At 37.3% G+C, this 20,768-nt stretch overlaps 1 protein-coding gene across 1 annotated transcript; it reads right to left on the bottom strand.

Moving 5' to 3' along the window:
* Positions 1–18,030: 18,030 nt before the first annotated feature.
* LOC144989190 (glycosyltransferase family 92 protein F13G3.3-like) lies at positions 18,031–20,234 on the bottom strand. Its single transcript, XM_078941369.1, has 4 exons — positions 20,146–20,234; positions 19,323–19,653; positions 19,065–19,240; positions 18,031–18,957 (listed from the first exon to the last, which is right to left on the bottom strand). Exons 1-4 carry the CDS (start codon positions 20,232–20,234, stop codon positions 18,726–18,728), a joined length of 828 nt encoding a protein of 275 aa, XP_078797495.1. The 3' UTR covers positions 18,031–18,725.
* Between the last annotated feature and the right edge of the window lie 534 nt (positions 20,235–20,768).

Genomic DNA, 20,768 nt, shown 5'->3' with positions numbered 1-20,768 from the left:
ATCTTAAAACCTTTTAATTCATTTATGTTTATTTCCAGATACTGTTCTGAAAGTCATTTAGTTTTGTTTATTTATGCTTCCATCATCATCCTCAGGTTGTGTGGACTTTTAGCTGCTCCAATTGGAGGCAGCCATCTGCCTGCTTTGTGAAAGTGGAGCAGACTTTAGTTCATAAAATGTTGAACGACGGAGACAAAAAAAAAAAAAAAAAAACGAAGAGAGCAAGGGTGATAAACTGAATTTGATAATGATAAACATTTGAAAATGTCTGGAGTTTTTTTGTGTGTTTTGAGCACACAAAAAAATGCATGCATGAGCACAAAGCCTTGTGGGTAAAGGGTTAAACATTCTCAGTGTTTTGCATGAGGAGTACAAACTGGAAAGAGTACAAAATGTTCAGTTAATGTCATGCAAGCATGTGATCATACAAACGTCTCTGGAAATAGTTGGAATGAGTTCAAAAGATTTTATAATTTATTTTCAAGACTTAAGTAGAACTAGCAGACTGTTTCTTTAGGCTTTAACTCATGGTGGAACAATTATAAGTCAAGTTTCAGGTTTTGTTCCTTTTTTTCCTCTTGTTCATGATGAACTAGCTTGGATTATTACAATGAACAGTTACATGCAAACAGCATTAAATGTGGTATATTGTTCTGATTTAAATGTAAATTTAAAAAATGGCTTTTGGGAAAAAGAAATGCAAGTAGAAGGTCATAAATGCATCAGAGTGAATCTTGCAGCAGTTATTTTGCTGATCCTGATTGTGCCTGAAGGCTAATGATTTTCTCAATTCATGAGATTGCAAAAACATACATTTAAAAATTAAAAACAATCTTATTGCTGTTATTTATAGATGTGCTTTTAGCTAGTGCCCAAATAAGTCAACAGCCTGCAGATCCACCTTTTCCAGGAACATTCTGATTAATATCTGGAAGACCAATTCAGTTCTTGGATTTAAGGGCGTTTCCTTTTAACATTTTTGTGAAAGCCACATTCTTTGTCTTTTATTTAAGGAAGTGTCAAACAGCCACTGCAAACATTTACACATATTGCACGAATGAAAATTGTTGATACGTGAATTGACATAGAAAAAGTGAGAAAAGTTGTGGTCTGTACATAAAACTTTCATAGATGTACAGCGAATGAACCAAGAAGAAATACCAACAAACTGTGTAACGGACACAATAATCAACCTAGAACATGATCCGTGCGTGATTATTGCGCTGTTCATATACAATTCAATAGTGATTCGTGCGTCAATTACGTAATCTCTATGTGATATACACTGTATACGCAATATATAACATAATTTGCACATATTTTTAACTTTTGATACTTGATCTTTTTTTTGCTATGAAGATTTTTGAAACAGTGTTATGTCTAATTTACTGATATAGTGTTGTTTTTTAATCATATATTTTAGATAACTGATCTGCATTTGCTATGTTGATTTCTAAAATAATTACCGGTATGTCTATTTTAACATAATAATAAAGTAATTCATCTTTCTCATGTGCTTTCTTAATGCCTAAGGATTCTAAATTCTGTCTGATAAAAGTTATGAACAGGATAATGATAAATCTTGTAATAAAATGGTTACGGTAGATCAGGGGTGGAATTATATAGGTTCGCTTCCTTTCACTCCCTTTCAAGCAATTTAATTTTATGTCTAATTATCCTAAGTTTGATACGTCTTTGTATGAATGTACTACTGATGATTGTAATGTTTTTGTTTATCATTTTTAGACTGTAGACTGTTGTTCAAATCTTCTCACGCAGGTATTCTGATCTGTATCTCAAACTAAAACAAAACTTTTGTTGACCTTTTTTAATAAAATAAACAATTTGACATGTTTGAAATTTAACAAATGATTTGGGTCTGACTTAAAATAACAAAAGCACTGAGTATGAAGGAAAACCATCCAGGTGACACTGTAATGAGGGGAAGAGAAGTGTCTGTTAAACCACCATCTATCTGTCTGTTCCACATCACCTGGAGACAATTCATTTGTCTTTAATCTTTTGCTTCTCAAATCAACAAACCTAAATCTTTGTCAGTAAAATCAAATGTCAAAATGGTTTTCCAGCTGATTCGATGTCTATATCTTTTTTTACGTTTCCTCTGTGGATGAAAAAAAAGGTTTGTTTTGCAAAAAAAAAGCTATGATTTTATAGAAATTAATGTTCCTCTGGCTGCCTTTTAATCATTTGTTTAACCCTTGTGCTATCCTAGGCACTTTAACATTGGAAGTCGGGTCATCTAGACCCACTAGACAGTGCGCTGAACCTTTTTTCTTCAATGAATTGTGATCTTCACTGGTGTCCATGGATTACATGAAATCTTTCCATCTTTATCCACCTTTGTCATGGCAGGGAGAACACGTCAATGTAATGTAAATGAAAACATGCAGGTTTGTATGGAAACAATTTGTATTATTTAACAATATTTAATACTTCCCCAACATTTTACTCTGTAATTACAAACTGTAATGTTTGTGGATAAAGTAAGAAGGAAGAATAAAACAGACTGACGATATGGTGACGAGCACATAAACAAAACAGATCATGTCTATGAAATGGACACATTGTGGCTTTTCAATTTTAAATTTGAGGTTAATTAGTTCGTAGTTCTTTGCTTTTGTAGTTAGAAAAATATTAGAACGAAAACCATGGAAAAAAATAAAAACACAGAACAACGTTTCATTTATTTATTTTTGTTTTGCTAAATGCAATACACTTCCATAGGTTTCAGTGTGGTGCCAATAAATCAAATACATTTTTTTCTGTTTGAAAAAACAAACTTAAATCCTTGTTGGGGAAATCTTTTTATGTACATTGTTGAAAACTATCTAGGAGATAATATTAAAGTTTATTCATCTTATTATTTGAAACATTATTAGCCAATCAGACCACATCGCAGGGGACACACCTTCTGGACTACAATCAAGCAAAGTAAACAAAGTCCTATAGACACAAAAAAAGTTCCCTGCAATACAAAATAGATAATATTAAAGAAACAAACAAAAAACATATCAGAATGGCTCCTACACATCTAATTGACCATGCAACAGCATATCAATTACAACTTCAATCTTTCCAAAGAGCCATTTCATTATTATTTTATATTCTTTTTTTTCAATTTAGTTCACAAAAACATATATATAATAGTCAAGCTGCTGGCCACATAAAGCAATTAAATTCATAATCTTCTGTTCAGCAGCCATACATCTTAGACTCTTCACACACTGTGCTCTTGTTCCTTTGGTGGGCCAAAGGTGATATATCACCATTGTTCTGTTATGACTAACAGTTACATATTTTGTTTATGAATGTGTTTTTAATCTTTTGTTAGTGAGCCGATTTCTTTCAACGTGTTTTTAGAGACCTCTAGCGGTTGCGCCAGGTATTGTAGTTCAACGCATTTATTTGAACAAACTATTGAAGAATGCACATGTAGAGACAGGAAAAACGTGCTATCCACGCACTTTGTTGTGTCATTTGAAAGAATTTGCTGCATACATCTCAAGTGAGAGGTTGCATTCGTGGTGATATTTAAATTTTGTGACCTTTGATTTGGTAAAAGAAATCAGTCTATTATTATTGAAGTTTTGCGCAGTAATGATCATATACTATATACATATATGTAAAATACTGTATTTATAATGTCCACATAAAGAAAACAGTAATAAGTAACTTTAAAAAATAATAAACAATTAGTTTTATATATATATAGTCCCTCTCTGTTAGAAGCTGTCTCCACTTTTATTTTCGTGTTTCTGGATTTGGTAATTGTAATGGGGTTGCTTTTTGTAAATTCGGTAATTGGTAGTCCTCACCTGTCTCTCATCTTTAATCAAACAACCTGTGCTCAGATGGAAGCATCATTTCTACTGGCCTTATGGTCATGCCCTATGTTTACTCAGCCGTGTTACTGATGTTCACTGAATCTCAGTCCTTGTTTGCCACCTCGTTCCTTACCTGCCTCATCCTCGTCCAAACCCGAAGCAGACGGCTGACACCTTCATCTGCTCAAACTCTGTGCTTTCCCTGTTTTTCTATGTAGGGTTACAAGTTAAAAGTCAAGCAGCAGCGTTCTGAACCAGCTGCAGACGAGAGAGCATGGACTATAGTCCAGACGAGACGTGATGAACACTTGTATCAGGGTTTCTAAATGCTGCTCTGAAAGAAACTATTTCACCTTTGCCAATTATCTTAAGTGGGAAAAACAGGACTTCAGTACTTATCTAATCTGGCCATCCAATTTAAGATCACTGACAAGACGACTCAGCATCCAAAATCCTCACACAAAAAAGACCTATCAGCCAGATAAGACCTGAACCAGTCAAGTGCTGTTCAATAAATGCTCACTAGGTTCATCAATAAACTTTGCTCATGGATCCATCTGCACTTTTGTTAAGTCAGGTCAAGAACAATGCTAATTAACACCCTAAAATATGTACATTTATATAAAAACACTTTATAAATAAATAAAATGGAGTTAATCCAGTTAAAATAAAAATATTTATAAGTCAACAAACTCACATGTACAATTCTAATTTAAACCTTCAACTGAAAAGCTAGCATAAAAAAGAGGAACATTTGAACATGCTTCATGATTGTTTAAGTACCGTATCAAAGTTTAAGTACCGTATTAAAGTTACGGCTCACTTGCATAATTGTAATAACACACCACTTATATTTCAACAGCAGCCCTGGCAACAGTTGCCTGTTTTAAAACTATTTACCTGTCAAGTTTTTTTTGCTTTGCTTAAGGCACACACCAACACTGCCAGCTTCACAAACTAGTTTGATCTCATGTCAAGAGTAAATAACTGAAAGGTTGACGTAAAAAAGGGCCTAAAGGCTGTTTCTGAAAGTTGCTGGGTTAAAAAAAGTATTTCAAAATAGATCTCACACAATAATAACAGTCTTTCTTTTGTATAAACATAAAGCCTGTCAAAAAACATTTTTTCCACTCCAAAACTAAAAAATCAGATAATCAGAACAGAGAAATATGGGTTTTACATATAGGTATGTAACTGTTTTTTTTGTGTAGTTTTCAGTCTAGACTCCTCATTTTTTGTTATATTTTCTTTGATTATGCTGTAGAGGAGAAGTGTGATGATGATGAAGAGCACAGTAAAAATATGGACATAATCCTTCTTTGAGCCTTAATTTATGCGTCCCTTGCCTGGTGATCATGAGATTCCCAACTGTGTAAAATGTAATAAACAAAGACAAAACAATACAGGTGGCCCTCAGAGGCTGATCTGTAGATGGGAACACTGCAGCTCAACAATAATGAGCAATGAAAGATTTTACATTTGTTCACAAGTTTAGCTTATTGTTGCTTGAACTTTCAGAATATAGGTGTGTGTTACGTCCCTCTTCAAGGAGGAGGGAGAAAATAGGCAACATAAAGAAAAAAATAATAACCGGGCGGGGTCAAGGTTGGCCACACAGCCGTTTATTTGGGTGACAACATAAGAACCAAGGAAAAACTAACCCGAAAACATCAAAGGTGGAATTAATGATGAAATAACTTAAACTCTCAGGCTTTATAAAGAAAATGGAAAATGAAGTCTCCAAAACTCAAATGTAAACAAAGATCACAAAGTTAAATTTAACAAAATGACAAAAACCCAAATAAAATTAAAGCTACAAGTAGCAGTTAGCGGGCCCGAGCACGTGCGACCGCCACGCGAGCAACGCCCTACTTGAGCTGTTTCATGTCATTCTTCCTTCTGCATTCTGGAGCTGCAAGATACTGCTAACATGACAGCAGCCAGTAAATGGGGGCTGGAGGGGGGGGGGGGCTGTAATCTGTTGGCTTTAAGGACAGAGACTTTTGCATATAGCATTAAAAAGAATTTTTCAACTGAAGCCTTGTTTAGACCCAATCATTTTCTCATCAAGAAGAAGGCATTCTGAGATTTAGAAGTTGTCAATCAAGCAATGATGATAATTACTAACACTGTAGCTAAGGATGAGAAAAATGGAACGGATCTAATTTCCACTACAATGTCTAGACAAGTGTCAGCTATGTCTGATAACTTGGCCAATTAGCTGGACCGGGATATTGCAAAGTGCAGGTGGTTTCGCATCCAGTGTGATGAGCCTGTGGAAAGCAGCAGTACAGCGCAGCTGTTGGTTTTTATTAACATCAAGAGAAGAACTCTTGACACAACTGCCCTTACAGACAACTACAAGAGGAGTTGAAATGTATAACATGGTGAAGGAGTTTTTGTGCAGAAAAAGGTACCATTAGAAAAGCTGGTAGCAGTGACTGCAGACGGGGCTCCTGCTATGATCAATAGACAAACAGGTTTCATCACTAACTGTAAAGTTGACCAAGACTTTCCAAAATGTCTGCATTACTGCTGCGTCATTCACCAGTAGGCCTTATGTGCAAAAGTGATTGGCTCTGGACACATAATGACTCCTATTGTGAAAATCATAAACAACCTCAGCTGCAAAGCAAAACAGCACAGGATTTTCAAGGTGCTATTGGAAGAGATGTCTGCTGAATATGGTGAATATGAATATGGTGAATATGACCTTGCATTTTTGACTGACATTACTGGAAAACTAAACCACTTGAACTGCGAGCTGCAAGGCAATGGCAAAACTATATATTTTTATGGAACAGCCTGCCTGAGCCAGTGTTTCTTGTGGGGATCTTTTCTGCCAGGGCTTGCCGGCTTGGTCGGTGGTTGTTGCTGCAGTTGTCACCCTTGCTGGGGCAGCTGGAGTCTAACTTTGCAGCCTCATGGCTGTGAAGTGGACCCCGTTGCTGTCCCAGTCTGGATGGGCACTGTGGCGATGTTCCAATGGCCAGGCTGGCTCCTGGTATGAAGAGATTCCCAGATACCGTTTCCTTACCACAGAGCCAAGCATATGTTTACATGTTTAGGTCAAAAATGTGATGAACAGCTTCATGTTGTCTATTGATGTAAGTTTAAACCTAAACATGCCACACTGTTACTAATCCAGTTGATATGCTTCTTGATCTGTGTCTAAGTGATATAAAAGCATTGTTTTTATATTTAGAGCTCTAAGCAACCAAACAGTTGTCTATATAAAAGACCGTTTACAATTGTGCACTTTTAGCAGGACTCTGAGTACATGTGACCAATGTATGGTGGATGTTCAGAGACCTTGTTTAAAACTGAAGGTGACAGAGACTTTGGAGAAGTTGCTTCATTGTTCTGGAGTTCTTTGTTTCATCCACAAAAGAGTTGAATTGGTGATTTATTTTAAAAAGCTGCTGAATAAATTATCTTTTTAAAATCGCAATTTCTAACTTGGTTTTTATATCTTGTAGTCCATTTTTTGTGCTTTTATTGGAAGGGTTTGTTATTTTTTTTGGTGTTTAAAGGTGCTACATATATACACATAACATTTGTTATCAGTTGTGTTTTTTGTTGGTGTTGTGGTTTATTTTCATCGGATGTATAGAAAAGGAGAACTTCCAGCATTGATAAAAAAAAGGATATACGATATATAAATTATCCTATGTTACATCTTTAGGAGTGTACTGAGGTTGGGTTTTGTTTTGGAGCATATTCATATGTTTTGTTTGTATAAAAATAAAAAACATAAAATCTTGAGTTAATTGCATTTTGGATAAATGAAAATAAAATGCAATGATTAGTACTAAAAATGTATAAAAGACATACAAAAAAATGAAAAAGCAGTCTTTCATTGTTGAACTGGATTTTCTAACTGTTTTTCAGTCCTGGCTAATTAACACATGAGCATACAAGCAGTAGGGGGGGGGGGGGGGGGTGTAACCCAACTCCTGCAGCAAGGCAGACTGAGAAAAGGCTGTAGCATGTAAGATGAAAAAAAAATTGTGAAAATATTCAGGGACCATTTGGACATGTACAGCTATATGTCTGTGAAGTTTGGTGTAGATAGTTGAAAATAAAAGTTGTGATAAAAAATATTTGTTTGGAGTCCAGACGGATTCAACACAGGTTTTGGGATGAATAAAATTGTCTTCAAATTCATCTGTTCCACCTAAAAGTCAGACAAAAGTATGGAAAGCAGTTGGACACAGATCCCTACTTTTTTCTAAAGTTTGTTGTTGATATATGAATGATAAGTTATGAAAAAAAATAGGCGTTTGTAGTTTTGCCTTAAAAAGATGTTTTCTGACCTTTTTGTTTGTAAAATTGTCTCAAACTTCACATGTTACTTTTTAAATTCTGAAAATATTTAGGAAGCAGTAGCACATAAATGCCTATTAATGTGGAAAGTTTGGTGCTGATAACCTAAACAGAAGTTATGATAAAAATATTTGTTTGAGTACAACATTTCTAAAAATTACTTTCAGCACAATAGAGTGATGAAGGTGGTTAAATGTTTCTCGTAGACACAGTGCTCTGTATCAAAGGTGGAGATTTGTAAGATGCATCTAATTCTTTAATTAAAGATCCCAGTAGTCCTTCAAGCTATCGCCCCATTTCTTTAATCAATGCAGATGTAAAAATGATCTGCAAAGCACTAGCAGAGAGAATAGAAAAAAAAATCACTCCTCACATAATTCACTTCGACCAAACTGGATTCATCAAAGGCAGACACTCGGATGACAATCTCCGAAGACTTGTTAAAATAATAGACTTTGCCACCATTAAAAACCAGGAAATGACCATACTATCGCTGGATGCTGAAAAAGCTTTTGACAGAGTAAATTGGAAGTTCCTTATTGCTGTCCTCCATAAGTTTGGTTTTGGAGAATCATTCCTCAATTGGATTAAAATATTATATCACAACCCCAATGCATCAGTTAGAACTAATAAACAGACTTCCAACAGGATTTTTCTCGGAAGAGGAACAAGACAGGGTTGCCCAATCTCCCCTTCTCTTTTTGCTATATTTATTGAGCCTCTAGCTGCAGCAATAAGACAGAATGAGAGCATTAAAGGAATTAAAACTAAACACAGCCATCATAAAATTAGTCTCTATGCAGATGACATATTTCTGTTTTAAGTGATATACATTCTGTAAATAAAATTGCAAAAATCATTAATGAATTCGCCTCCATATCAGACTACTCCATTAATTGGAATAAATCTGTTTTATTATCACTGAACAGTAATAAGGAGCAAAGACAAACGATACCAGTCAAATCAGGAAATATCTAATATCTAGGTATCTATTTTCCCCCCAAACTATCAGAACTGGTGCAGCTAAACCACACCCCATTACTGAATAGCATACAGGATGATCTAACACTCTGGACCAACCTGCCTCTGTCCCTTATGGGCAAGGTTGCCACGGTTAAAATGAAAATCTTACCTAAAGTTAATTATCTATTCTCAATGATTCCCACACAACCACCACTAAAATGGTTCAAAACATTAGACTCATCCATATCAAGCTTTTTATGGAACAATAAACCTGCAAGAATTAGTCTAAAAACTTTAAAATCTGCAAAAAGCTGTGTAGGATTAGAATTACCTAACTTCCACAAGTACTTTCTCGCAAATAGATTACAAAACATCTTAAAATGGTTAAAAAATAATCCAGAAACCAACTAATGGTTAGACTTGGAACAGGTGTTATGTGAAAAGATCAACCTGTCAGATCTACCAGCAGATTTCTTTCTATGAAATCCATAATCTTTAACCCATTTATCCAAATACTTGATTAATGTCTGATCCTGACTTCCCACATACTTCCAAACTTTATGAAAAGCTTTTTGGACCTGATCAATGTGCTTTCTTACTGTCTTTGTTAGATTTTGCAAATGAGTCCCACCCATCTTTTTGAGGTTTTTGATCGATGATCAGCTACAACGTTCTCTATTCCAATCACAAACAAGAGTTCCCACCCAAGTAACCCATTTTATGGATTCTCCAGCACTGAATCTAATCAGCAGAAAAAGCTTGGAGAATCAGAAAAGAAACCTAAGTATTTGTCAACTGAGTCACTATTTTGTTTTAGAAAGAGGCATTAATCAAAGCGAGCATGCACCACAGAAGCTGTCGAAAAAGGCACACTCAGACACAGACAGAGAGACATAAAAAGCGTTACACACACATAGCTTCTCCGGAGCTCTGTTTATTCCCAAAACTCGCTCACACAGCTCATGACACCTACACCGTTTATTCTCAATAAGTCGCGCACACAGCTCACGACACCTCTCCTTCTAAAGTCGCGCACACAGCTCACGACACTCCTCTTCTAAAGTCTTAGCACACAGCTGACTCGTGCACGCGCAGCACCCTTGCTGCAGGCGCTGCTCTGCTCAACATGCCCGCGCAGCAGTCAGGCTGCAGCCGTTTCTCTATTTCTCCCCAAATTTGATGTGCGCACACACACACAAGGACACAGACACAGTCAAAATAAGACCCTAACAAGTAAAGAGAGGACAGACTTTCTGTGTGGCATACTCACTCCGAGCAATGAACCTCGTTATTTGAGGAGGGTCCGACGTTGCCGAGGGCACCACTGGATCCAGGGGCAGGGTCACAGATCCTGAAGTCGGATGGGTCAATGCTGAGACCATGGTCTCAGACCGCGCGGGGTTTTCAGACAACCCTCCCCTAGGGGTTCCAGCGGTGTCCAGGGCCCCTGCCGGCCGCGCTCGAAGGACCAAATGTGAGGAAACTGGAGATTCTAAACAGGACTGTAAAATAGGTAATTAGGTTCGTTCCCCTTCAGCTTCCTGCACACAGAAATGAATGAATAAGACTCAGAGACAGTTACTTAGCTTTTTTGGAGGTTTTACTTCGTACAAACACGAAGGGGACAGACAGATGAACATGGTGCATTCAAAGTCCGAACCAACGAGTTCAGGGATGGGGTTGGTATAAAAACCCTGCATTTGCATATTCAGAAGATCGTCCGATGGACCCCGTGTGAAAATCATGACCACAGGTTACTGCTGGAGAGAAGCTCCAAGGCTAAAGTGAAGAGAAGTCTGAGGCCTGCTCAGCAGATCACACATGCACAGAAAAAAGGGAGTATGAGAATAAACTGTGAGAACAATAGTTTGGCTGTGCTTTCTTCAAATGTAATATAATTTTGAGATGACAATACATGCTCAGTGAATTAAGTTTAAACCATTAGTGTAATAAAAGTTAAAGGCAGTTTCTAACTATTCTTCACAAGAGTTTTGGTCCAAGAGAGACCTAGTCGATGTTTGCGTGACAGAGAAACTGTCAGAGTCAACAGGAACTTGGGTGTGTTTTGGAATTTTGAGCAACAGGAATATACCATCAGTTATTCTGCCAGATGCCAGCTCAGATGAAGAAAATCAAGACATTCATTGATCTAGTTGTCTACAAGGTTTCTGTACCAGAAATATTTCAAAACAGTAAAAATTATAAATGACTAATATTTTATATAGTGCTTTTCCCTGAAGACCCAAAGTGCATTCCCATTTATCCATGCACACACACATTGACACATTGATGGCAGCTTCACTGCTGAACACTGGCGCTAAACTGCAGAACATTGCGTAAGATAATGTCAAGAAATTATAGATAAATTAAAAGCTTTTTATTGTGAATATCCTATACCAGGGGTCGTCTGTATTTTTTTGGATTTAAAAAAAAAAGTTTTTAGTTACAATGGCTTGGTCCGAATTTCCTCCCTGATCCATAACTACTAAAAAACTATACAGTGCGGGATGATCAAGTGCCCTGGATTTTATAAGCAATTTCGGACACCAAAATCTAAATGTCACAGATTTCACAAAGCAAAAATCTAATCAACACGAGCATTGTACAACGACCGTTTATAAATACACTGTGTTCTGAAGATTAAAATGTTGTAGGTTTATCAATAAATACATTCAAACACTCTTTGTTTCCACATACATTGTTCAACGGCAATGCATTGTGGTCAACATTCGCAAACTGTTTCACACAAAGTACACTACTTTCCATGTCAACCTCTGTGAACATTTAAATTAATACATATTGAAGGGAAGAAAAAAATTTTTTTGCCATGGTGATATGAAAACATAATGATTGCTGTTTTGAAACGGTTGCTGGAGAGATGACAGATGGGGTGAAATGAGGCCGTCTGCGGATGAAACGTGAGCAATGTGGAAAAAGCGCGATACTGATCTGCGAGCTGTTGCTCACGTTTTTGCACTGCTGTTTCTGTTTGTCACGTTTTTGGCAACGCAACGGCTAACATTTCTGAAAATGTTCCTTTAGTTTGTTAAATAATAACCAAGCAAGGTCAGATTAAACCCAAACTTTCTTTCTGTTCAGCCAAATGTCAAAAGGAAACGTGAAAAAGTTTTAAAATAAAAACTACAGCTGATCACATCTCCATTTACCGGGAGTGAAAAAAAAGAATAAAGATTATGTCTAATTCATTCATGTATTTCTGAGCATTCCTCCAGAAACGTTCTACAGGCATCCCCAGGCATGAGCCAGGGCCCCCCAAGGGAGATCTGCCCGATGCTCCAGGCAACCGGCTTCCCACCCCGCAACAAGTCAGGAGAGAGCAAGGCAGAGCAAGGCCGCCCACCTACGCTCATGAAGAAGTGGGCGTTCCCGAAGAGCGTAGTAAACAAATGCTTGAGAACCAAAACCTGTTCCACAGGGACACAGACACCCCCGGCTCAGATGTAATATGATCTTCACAAAAGCGCAACCACAGAATTACATCAAGTTACTGTCTCATAATGTAACAAAAATGCCAAAACACACTCTTGAAACATTGTATCAAACAAAAATGTTTTCAAACTTCCCTTAGGTAATATTGTTGTGAAAGCACTTTTTTTGAGTTGATATCAAAGTATGTTTTAAAAAGCTATTTGACCTGCTGGTTGTGAATTGAATAACATTTCAGATATATTGGAAATGTTTCGAATTTCTTGGTACTACAGTTGGCGGTGTAGTTGATGTTTGCACAGTTGGGAAGGAGGAAATTTAGAAATTGGCACTTCATGTCATAATTGTTGCTGACCCCTGTCTTATATATGGAGTTAATTCTTTACTCAAAAAGGACTTTGTGATGTAATTTATAATGTCTGAAATCAACTGCTTTTTGTACTGTATCTGACATTTTTTAGTAAAAAAACAAAACAATGAAGGAATAACAAAACAGCATTGTTACAGTTTGACTCAAAGATGATTATTAGGCCTAACAGGAAAAAAAGGCATCGCTTAAGGCTTTTTATTTTCTTCGTGCATTATCCCTTTGAGGTGTTATAGAACCTTTTCATTACTTTTATTTGAGATATTTTGTCATTTACAATTTGATCATCTAGAAATGTTGAATTTCTTGTCATATTTCAATGTTTAGAGCTGCCCTACGTTGGAGTGGTTAGCACTCTCGCGTCACACCGAGAAGGCCTTTTCTGTGTGGAGTTTGCATGTTCTCCTCTTGCATGTCCTGTGCATGTCTGGGTTTTCTCTGTGCAGCTTCTTCCCAAAATTCAAAAACATGCTGCATAGGTTAATTGAGTACTCTAAATTATTGCAGGTGTGACTGTGAGTGTGTTTGGCTATGAGATTGTGTGACCCTGCGATGGGCTGGTGAACCGCCCAGGGTGTACCCCGCCATGGCCCAACAGTAGCTAGGCTCTGACAACTCCATGACCCTGAAAGGGATACAGCAGGTTAAAAAACATGGACAACTTCCATTTTTCCATGATAATTAAAAAAAAACTGTCAAACTGATGAAATCCTATATTGGATTAGTCAGTTTCATAAAATAGTTGGGTGTCCAGGTTCTATTAGAGCAAAACAAACCACAAGCTGTAGGTACCAAAACCATTCGGCCTGCAAAAACCATTCGAGGTCCTTTTCGACTGAGGATGACGTCACACTACGGTAGAACCATTTGGACAAACTACGTAGCGTCCAGATCTGCTTGGGCTCTACATTTATTCATTTCACGTTTGCTTTTCTAACCTAAATTTTCTTTTCCCTCATAAGTTGTGTCTGACATTATTCTTTGTAGTGTTTATAGAGATTTTGCCACAACCCACTTTGTAAAAAGATCTGTGGCTGTTAGAAATATCTTTATTGTCATAGTACATGTACAACGAAATTACAGAATGAACCTGCTGCGCCACACAAGCGAACCGTGTCTCTGAGCAGAGCAGCTGGAGTCTCGTAGCTTCATGTTTGCAGGCAGGGAAGATGCTTAATTATAGTGTTTGGTCCGGAGAAGGGTTCGGAATGCAGTCCGTACGGCTGCAAATGCGTTTAATAATAATCATAACAATAATAAAAGCACGTTTACAAGACAATCTTGCTCCATGTCAGAGCTGTTTGTTTACAACGTACCTCATAATATCTTCTTCTATGGTAGTATCGTAATTTGTTCAGACCAATCATTATCTGAAACCTCATCGGACCAACGCACAGCCAATCACAAAATGTGACATCAGCACTAGTCGAAGGACCCTGAACGGTTGTTGAAGGCCGAATGGTTATGGTACCTACACTGCCCACCACCATGCAGGCAGTGGAGTATTATGAAATAAAATAAAAATAACAATCTTTTGGGTTTGAAATAAAGGAACTTCACCTTCATCTCATCTGTCCCTGTACCTTAAGTCTTTTTTAATGAAGTTCGTCAGAGCAAGTTTGTTCCTGCATAATTATATGTAATTTTTGTTCTCACATTAGGTTTACGACAAGATAATGACACCAATGCCAGAAAACGGCAATTAAAATGTTGAGCCGAATTTTTGACATTACTTCCCGCTCCCTCAACGAATGTGTTACACTCCCGCCTGCTCCTGCAAAACTGTGAGAATTTATTCCTGCACAATAATAGAGATGCATTGATTTTTTGTCTTCACCTGTCACGACATCCTTTTGTGTTCCCTATTTATATTTGCCCATTTCATACAAAAAAAATGCTTAATTTTATACACTCGTATTACAGGGGTGTCAAACTTAATTGTACAGGGAGCCTAAATCCAAAACACGCCATAGGGTGGGGGCTGAACTAGATAAACATTTATTGAACACACTAAAGCTAATCTTTTAAACCTTTAAAATGTAACTTTTTGAACATGAATATGTATCAAAAATAGACAGAAATATAAATCCAGAATAAATTAAGTTAAACCTTAATTAAACCTATAACATTTTGCTCTCCATAAAAATATATTCTGTCAAAATTATACAAATATGAACATGCTGCAGTACAAAATAATGAAGCCTGTATATATTAAAAATAAGAAATGACTAATCAAATCATTCAATTTTCTTTGCTCTTTGTCAATTTTTTTAGAGCCGGACTGCTGACATATTTTTGTCACTGTGCGTGTCTTTGTGAAACGTATCAAAGGGATTTGTTTTTTGTTAAAAACCTGTTATTGTGAATATCATTTTTAGGTCAAATAAAACATTAAAAATTGAATAATATAACTCATAACTCCAAAATATTCGGCATTTTCCTAATTGCGTGCAACACCAACAGTAGAAATCCTCCAAAAAAACCCTCAATTCTTTCACAAATAAATGATCTATTGTTTATCTATCATTTAAAAAAATGCAGCTGTTTTACTGCCCGTATTACCGGCTGTCTTTATGTCAAATAGGTTTACAACACCAACTTAACGACCGGCATAAGTAAAAAGTACATTTTATATGGAAAATAAAGACACATTATAAAAATGTCTACAATAGGTAATTTTTGGAGCCATTAGGCTGAACTTAGGTTATTTATTAGATTTCATGCATGTATGTGCCTGTCATTCCTTGGCCATGCAGCTGTTCTGGCTTCTTATTGGTTTTGATGCAGTTTGGGAGTTTATTGGCATTTTGTTTTTTGGATTTTGAACTTAGGAAGCACAGCAGCACATTAATCTTAGGGACCGTGTTTACAACATGTTTAGAACATGTTATTATCATAGTTAGGACGTGTTCATGCCATTGAAAAGTATTTTGTGGTTTGTGCTTTATATTTTTACTGTTCAAGAAAGTGCAAAAGAATAAATTACACAAAAGGAACTTTTAGGGACTTTTTTTATGAAGCACATGTAAAGACGGTTCCTGCTCCCCAAGATATCCGAATGTAACTGCAACGGCAGTTAAAGTAATTAAGAATGACATTATCAGCATGAGCTGAGTAATCCAAAGCCACACAATGATCCAGGTATTGCCCAATCAAGGCTGAGCTCGATTTTATATTAGAGAGTATAAAGCATAAAATTCTACGATTTCACACAACTATCCCATGACATTGACAGTGTATCAATCAAGGAAGTGTTGCAATGCGTAAAGAAACAGAACTTCTTTATTTCCTTCAAAGTCTGGGGCAGAACAGACACCAAAATAGGGGTTATTTACATGAATCACTCTAATGCGAAGACCCAAATGCAAACAGGTTTGTCATCTTATCACAACTTTTGTCAAATCTATAAATGAAGAGAAGTGGTTTGGCAAGATTTATAGTAGATTTACGAATATTACCTTCTGGTGTGAACCATCCAAGAAAAGAAAAACTTTCCGTCTGTTGGATGTGTTAGAGAAAAAACCCCACCACTGGAGTGGAGGTAAAGGTGTTGTTTAAAGATGTGCCACTGTGTGACACAGACGTCATGTGAAGGCACCTGTGTTTGTGTCCTTCACATGACGTCTGTGTCGCACAGTGGCACATCTTTCGCATCTGTCGCACAGACGTCATGACCACAGTAACAATTGAATCGGCGAATTCAATGAGGGCCCAAATCTAAGAGGTTTGTTTTTCCAGGAAATTATTTTAATTGCATAGCTTAAAGTGAGGCTACACCAAATGATTAATACTTTACCCAGATTTAGCACCAGTTCATAGCTTACAAATGCTATAGTATGAAGCACTTCACTTTATAATTTGAGAGGACTAGCAAACTAAAGTCTATACTTGGGGCCCTTCTTGAATTAAACAGAAGTTACATCTGGAAAGAATGGACAAACCACATATTTGTCATCTACAATAATCTTTATTTTTCAAATTGTCACATTCTTAACAGTTTTTAGGATCAGTTCATATACAAACCCTTTTTCTGCTACATGATAACTGCAAGTCAGATTTGTTTTCCTCCTAAAATGGAACAGGTTATCAAAAAGGTACATCCAATCTTCAAAGTCAGACTTGTCATTGCCCCTAGTATCCCAAGCTCTTAAGGTTCTTATTCATTACGTTTTCTTTTAGGCCAAATCTCCTCATCACTTGAATCAAACTCCTGCTGCATGGGCACTGCAATATTGGATAACTAGTGCTTCCATCTGTGGGATAAAGCTAAACCCATGCAAGAGAAACCAAAGTCCAGGAATTTGGCCCCTCTTGCAATTAATGCGTTTTAAATGGCAAGCATAGTCAATACATTACAATGGACTTGGGACGTTTTTGCACATAATCAGATAGCTTTTCCCTTGAAGACCATAAAACATATAATATCTCTATTTTGAAAAATTGTGGACTTGGGCCACTTTTGAATTCACTGATTCAATTATGACTATATTAACACGTGATTTCATGAATTTAAATCCTTCACAGCTCCAAAGGTCTTCCTGTTTAAACCAGCACATGTTCAGAGCCATCTATAGGTAACCTAGAGACCATCTAACTGATCCATAGGAGGACTGAGAGAAGGCCACGTGGTCTAATAAGATTAAAATGCAAGTCTTTGACATGAACACCATTCACCGGGTTTGGAGGAGGAAGGATGCTCAAAAACACTGAACCTACTGGGTTCAAAACATCATTGCCGTGAGTTCCTCAGGTAAGAGCTTGTCTGCCCACCAATGAACGCAGAAGAGCCAAGGTTAGACTTTTGTCTTTTATTCCGAAAAAATAGAGCAGATCAACTCCTCCTCATAAAGGCCCCATCATCCCAAGACACCCTCATCATTTCCTGTCTCATTTCCTTTTCTAAACCATAAGCCCCTCCTACTGGGTGTTACTCTTCATTTGCTCAGGGTTAGGAAAACAGTTTTACAGTCTTTCAATAACACAAAAACAAACATTTTCCATCTTCCACCTAAAGAACCATAATCTATGTTATTTACAAAAATCACAGTAATCTCCTGTTGAAGTCCAAGGCTTTGGCTATTCTAGTGTCACAATGCATACATTTGTTTACATCATATAAGGAGTTGTTTTCATTCTTAACCCACATCTTTCACTTCCCCTTTTTTTTCCTTTTGTCTTGTGAGTTTCCACAGTGGTCACACAACCAGTTCATCACACACGGGTCTAATGTTTGCTTGACTAACATAGAAAACTTTATTATACTTTTGATTATAATTCCCACACTCTAACAACTAACAACGTCAGGTGAGTCACATGACGTGTGGGATTGGTCACGGACCTCCATGTAAACAAAACCAACTAATGATGACGCCGTGTGAGCTTTGTGTAAGTGTATGCATGAGGATTAAGAGTCGGCAACCCCGTGTGCACCCCGACCTGGGATGGAGAGAAAGGTAAGTTTTAGTGAATGAATGGCGTGTCTGCATGTGCGCATCAAGGCGTGTGGGTGTGTGTATGCGCGGCCACCAGCTGACGGTGCTACACTGTCACAATCATGCTTTGGGGTTGTTTTTCTGCATAGGGGGACAGGATGACTCATCCCTATTAAGGAAAGGACAAATGGGACCATGTATGTTGAGATTTTAGTCATAACCTTCTTTTAAACAGTCAGAGCATTGAAGGAGAATTGCTGCTGGATCTTGCAACATAACAATCACATCACTCAGGATAAAAAGGACTGGCTACATGAAAAGCATTTTTTAACAATGTTAAAAGCATCAGTTTTGTTGTTCTGCTGGAAGCAGCCCTGCTCTCTTCAGTGCCTTGTCCACATTAGGAATCAATTTTTCCTGGAAGTCCCAAAGTCGTTTGTCTTCATTAAGCTCCTCCAACTTCAAATATCCACGCAGAGCTACACGAACGTGAATAATGCGACACACCTCCTGTGGAACTTTGTAACGTTCTCCAAACTTCCTAAGGACTTCATGCACTGAGGTCTGCTCTATTAACCTGAAACACATAGAAATTGAAATAGTTAATTCATAAGATCCTTTTAGCAGCACAATAAGCACTATAATTTTCCACATAACACTTTTGTAAATATTTGTTTAAAGTACTTTGGTTTTACTATCATCTTGTGTGGATGGTAAACCCCTCTTTCTGGGTCTTCTCTGTAGATGTGCTCCAGAATGTTGATTCCTGGAACCTTCTCCCACTGGGGAAGATGAAACCTCCCACTTGGTTCAAAGTGCTTTTTGGGAAAGAAATGGTTCTCAATGAGGAACTCTCCAACCTAAAGAACAAGAATAAGGAACAAAAGATGAGCGTGAACCGTAAAGCAATTGGTGATGTTTTTCCCCTTTAAGTTGACTTACATTTGAATGTTGTGGTTCCAGCGTGTTCATCAGAGAGACCAGGTTGTCGTGTTTATATGGCATTATGATCTCATCTATGTCATTCAGCAGGACATAGCGTGATCGTTCCATGGACCGATACATGCATTCGTTAAGGGTGACGATCTGTCCAAAGTATTGCAAGTCTCCTCCATGTTCTGAGAATCTCCAACCCCTAGATGGATTCAGAAACCTGTCTATGGGCCATGGAACCATTTCAACAAAATCCTCCTGGCTGTAACTTTGTAAAAGACGTTCCAGTTCTGGACCACAGCTGGTGTTGTAGATCACCACTCTGTTCACACCAAGCAACCTGTAAACATGAAGAAGTTATTGACTCCTTGGAGCATCTGATTACTTGTGTTTAACATTTCAAATGTTAATACAAATGTCTACCCAGTAACCCAACGATAAGAACTAATAATAGTAATTACATAGAAGGAAGGCAAACACTTGGATACAAATACACAAGATTTACCAATACTAAAAAGGAACGTTAATACTAAAGATTAATAGTTAAAAAACAAAATTTTGAAGTTTCACATGATAAATTAATTGAAGTTTTAATGACAGAGAAAAGTGTATCTTATAAATGAGAAAATTTGTTGTTTGCTATGAGATGAGAAGGGCTTACTGTTGTTTAGATCAGTAACAACAATTTCCCTGTTGATGTTCAGTCACTTTTTATGAGCACCAGAAACAGGAACTGAAATATGGAAACTCCAGCTAACATGTCCTTTTAAAACCCTTAATTGTAAATCCATAAGTGCACTTTAAACACAGCGCAATGAAAGGTTTGTCTTACTTGTACATTTCCAGAGTCTGTACAAACTGAAGCACGTTGTTGTATTCTCCAAACAGGCTGGATATACAGACGGTGAAGTTGAACCTCATTTCCTCTTTTTTGTTTCTTATAGGAATGAATACGTGGTCAGACACATTAGATGAAGGCTGAGTCAGAACAGTGACATAAGAAGGATCACAGTTTTTGGGGATCTGACACAGGACATCTGTGGCAGTGTAAGGAAAACCAAAGTGATCACTGTGTGGGAGAATATTGGCTGGAGAGGTTTTGTTACATACACCACCACAGCAGAAAGAGCAGTGAAGAGGATGGATGGAGTCTCTCTTGAAAATGCCAATGATGCGTATGTCGAAACCCTTCACTCTCTGGTCCATGAAGGCTGACACCAGGTAGTGTTTGGTGTTTTTGAGTGGAGTGATGCTCTCCTCTGAGATTGCTACAGGGCAAAGGACGGGATTTTCTTGAAGCTTTGAGACTAGATTTCTTATCGTTCTCATGTTTTCTGTGGTCAGGCTGTAGATGAGCAAGACCATGAGCCCAGTAAAGATGAGAAGGACAAAATCTCTTTTCCAGAGGCAGTTTGTGTTTCCTGTCCAGGTTTTCATGACGATTCCCAATCTGAG

The sequence above is a fragment of the Oryzias latipes genome, chromosome 22, assembly GCF_053564925.1.
Source record: "Oryzias latipes strain Hd-rR chromosome 22, Olatipes_Hd-rR_3.1".
Taxonomy (NCBI): domain Eukaryota; kingdom Metazoa; phylum Chordata; class Actinopteri; order Beloniformes; family Adrianichthyidae; genus Oryzias; species Oryzias latipes.
This window is presented reverse-complemented; position numbering and strand designations above follow the sequence as displayed.